This window comes from Carassius carassius, chromosome 50 (genome assembly GCF_963082965.1).
Source record: "Carassius carassius chromosome 50, fCarCar2.1, whole genome shotgun sequence".
NCBI lineage: Eukaryota > Metazoa > Chordata > Actinopteri > Cypriniformes > Cyprinidae > Carassius > Carassius carassius.
This window is the reverse complement of record NC_081804.1, coordinates 11,081,871-11,085,844: the sequence shown is the minus strand read 5'-3', so window position 1 is coordinate 11,085,844 and position 3,974 is coordinate 11,081,871. Positions and strand designations below refer to the sequence as shown.

At 35.3% G+C, this 3,974-nt stretch overlaps 1 protein-coding gene across 1 annotated transcript; it reads left to right on the top strand.

Annotated features, from left to right (window-relative positions):
• The first annotated feature begins 7 nt into the window (after positions 1-7).
• LOC132133427 (uncharacterized) lies at positions 8-2,744 on the top strand. Its single transcript, XM_059546236.1, has 3 exons — positions 8-1,809; positions 1,925-1,984; positions 2,224-2,744. The coding sequence occupies exons 1-3, from the start codon at positions 51-53 to the stop codon at positions 2,361-2,363; spliced, it is 1,959 nt and encodes a 652-aa protein (XP_059402219.1). The 5' UTR covers positions 8-50; the 3' UTR covers positions 2,364-2,744.
• The last annotated feature ends 1,230 nt before the right edge of the window (positions 2,745-3,974 follow it).

The window sequence follows — 3,974 nt, the reverse complement described above, 5'->3', positions numbered from 1 at the left end:
ATGTGAGATGTGACACTGATCCAAAACATAGTCAAGAATTTCCTGTGCAAATGAATGGAGAGGATATTGTCAATTTGGACACTTCAGCTTGTATGAAGATTAATGTTCTCCCTCATGAAGTGGCTAAGCAATGCTTTGCTGGTCAAATAATGGAAAATAAAGGCATTGCTGCACCACCAGCGACAATACACAAGACCTGCTTGTTGAATTCACCACAAGACATAGTATCAACAAAAGAACAGGTAAACATGGGGAGGTTGAAAGAAACTTATGAAGCTGGTAGTCCAGGGTTGACTGATGGATCAACGAGCCAAAGTATCTCTGAAACTCCACCGAAACTTTATTCTGTGATCACAGAACCATCTCAAATACAAATTAAGTCCAGTGAAGAAATGCCTGAAATTGACTGCATGCTCACAGATGAGAGTGTGAGATGTGAGACTGATCCAAAACCTAGTCAAGAACGTCATGTGGACATGAATGAAGAGGAGACTGAGAAGATTGACCATTTAAACTCTACCAAGATCAATGTTCTCCCACATGAAATGGCTGAGCTATGGTTTGGCAGTGAGATGGAAGATAAAGACTTGAAGAAAGATATTGCAGTTCACATTTCCACTGAAGACAAGGTGAAAGTTCAAGTCCCGGAACTCAAATCTGAAAAAGGACTGCTCCTAAAAGATGTGAAGCCAAAAGAGTGGAAATATCAAAGTTCTGGTGGTGAAAACTTGGAGTCTTACTGTTGTGTTGCTAAATGGTTTCAAACTTTAAACTCTGGAAATGGCTCAGTGTGCGTGTGCCAGATAAAAGCTGAATTGAGAGAAAAGGAGATTAAAACCCATAGCACAAGTTTAGAGGTGCAGACTAAAAAAGACAGTCCAGGTGAATGTGAACAAGTGGAAATGGATAAGGCTGCTCTTGAAAGAACAGATGATTCTGAAATCACAGATGATTCTGAAGCCACAGATGATTCTGAGGACGAATACCCATTGCTGCACAATCCTTCTACGGACAAAGCAAATATTGCAAAGGACATTTCAAGTTCCGAAGAAGTCTGTAAGGTAAAGACTGAAACTTCAGAGCAGAAAAGAAATGAATCACCCACAGAATGTGCAGCAAACCTGAATCTTATGAATGAGATTGAGCAAGACATCCCTGCTCCAAATTTGAAGAGCAAAACTAATACAGTATATCTTGCACTGTATGGGTCGTCTTCTGAAAAAAGAAACAAACTAAAGCGAACTAAAAGATCCAAAGAAAAGAGAAGTTGTGAAGAACCCCCCAAAACTATTCAAGTAACCATAAGCTCTCACCAGGAGGTTAAAGAGAAAGACGAGTCAAAGAAGGGCAAATGTGTGGAAACACAAGATGAAGATGCTATGGATAGTCGAGAGAGAATACGAAGGGCAGTCTTGCAAAAAATGGTTCAGCATAAAATCTTCCCCTTGCGTCCCACTTTTGCACTCGGCAAAAATGGACTTTCAGACAGTAAACTTCTCAGTCCAAGTGCTGTTGTGAAAAGTGATGCCCATTTGGCTGAAGGAAATACACGAAAGAGACTATGTAATAATGCAACACAACAAATGTCTATAAATAAATATATCATCAGAGGGAAAACTGTGCCATCCAAATTATTTAATTCACCCGAGAATGAGACGAAAAGTAAATATGAGTTGGGGAACCCTGTTTTGATGCCATTGGATGAGGGTCCTTCTTTGGAATTCAGAGTATTGCCAGAATCTTTTAACTTTGAAGATGGAGCTGAACTTAGTTGCGCTCAAGGAGACACGTTGCAGAGTACGCAAAATGGTAACTGTTGAGAATGTTTAGTATTTGTTTATATATATATATATATATATATATATATATATATTATTTTTATGCTGTACCTAAAACTTTTAAATTCTTTTTCCTTTTTTATCAGGGATGTCAGGCCCAGAAGAAAAAGCTAAAAGGATGAAAACTAGCCATGTGCCAACCCAAGGTATTGAACACAAGATTAATTTTAACTGTAACCATATGCTATGCATAGGCTAAAGCAAACTTGCAGTGTACCATTTTTGAATACGAATTAATGAAAATAATGATAATGCAGGTTAAAAAAACATTGACTTTTTAAAGCTTAAACAGGGAGTCTGAATTGAATCCTGTATCTGCCCATCACATAACTTTGTTTGGCAGGTAGTTTAACACTCATCTAAATGGCGTTGTACTTATCTACAGGTGTTTGGAGTTTAAGTCCCTTGAAGAAAAAGCAAACTCATTCCATCCAGTCCACCGATGTCTCTGGTTCATGTAGCCTCTTCCAAGAGTTCAAGAAGAAATATCAAAAAAGAAGTACATCGCCATCAAGCAGAACTTGAATCCCAGTGAAAGAGCTTGATTTTTCTATTAAAATTAAAGCGAATGGGCCATATGTTTACTTCCTGTGAATGATAAAACTCAACAGATGCATATCCAAGTGTACAAATACATTTTTACTGTTTAATTAAACTTGATTATTTGCATTATAGTATAAATGCATCGTTTGCACATTGGTCATCCAATTCAACAGCTGCTATTAACCAAGTCATCCAGTATTTGTGTACAAGTTTTATATTTTACATTTTGAAGAAACATGTTTGTCATTATTTTGTCATTATGTATATTGTGGTAAAATTATTTGGATTCCACTGGTTTGTAAAAAAAATCCATTTTTGTTTTTATAAGACCTTTTTTAATAAAAACATTTGGTTACAAATACAGTTAATTTTGCTCCCGGCGTTTAAGTTCTGCTAAACCATGATTCCTTGAAGACCGTGGTAAAACAAGTAGCGTTATTTAAAAAAATTATCTTTCAGAGAACACAAGTGAAATTGTGAGCGGGAAAGTGCATAATATTTCGAGAAACTCTATGGCAATAGGTTAGATAGATTCCCAGACACAGGCATTACCATAACCTAGTAAACGTAATGATAAAAGATTTGTTTTGAAGCTCTAGCGTTTTTACACTGCTTTTGTAGATTAATTTTAAGATAAATATTAAACATAAGAAATAAATGCAAAACAGAATTTAACCCTTTCATGCATGAATCATGATAACCTCAGTCAGGATTTTTTCCCTATGTGTTTTTATTGCTCTTAGGGCATGAAAAACAAGAATTGATTTTTATTTTATTTTTTTACAAATTTTTCAAAGAGATCTTCAGATGTCCACTTGAGTGGACAGCATGCGGTTGGTTTAAACTGAAGATATACTGTATTAAATATAAGCCAATAATCAAACAGATCAAGTATGTGAATTTAACAAACTAATCAATGCAATTATATCAAATAATGTGAAAACTATAAAATATATAAAAAAAATATAAATGCAAAATATTGCAATGGCTTCATACAACTTCATACAAGTTGCACTTCGCGTATCTATGATATCAGAACATGAGGACGTGATTCCATCAGAATTTTCTACAGCCTGTCAAGGTACAACTGTGGAAACCACTCAGGGAGCCTCCAGTGCACCAGAGTATGGAGATTTACCCTTATTAGCTGATAATTCTAATTATGTTCAAGATGGACATGCACATTTCTATCATAGCCCTCCTCTGAGAAAACCTAGCGATACGTTTTTTCAATCTCATCTGAAATGATCAGTGTTGGGGTAACGCATTACAAGTAACATGCATAACCCATTCAGATTACTTTTTTGATGTTAAAGGTAAAGTAATGTGTTACAAGTAACATGCATTACCTAATCAGATTACTTTTTGATCTAACAAGTAATTAACTACAAGTAATGTGCATTACATAATCAGATTACTTTTTGATCTAACAAGTAATTAACTACAAGTAACATGCATTACCTAATCAGATTACTTTTTGATCTAACAAGTAATTAACTACAAGTAATGTGCATTACCTAATCAGATTACTTTTTGATGTAACAAGTAAAGAAACGCATTTCAAGTAACATGCATTACGTAATCAGATTACTT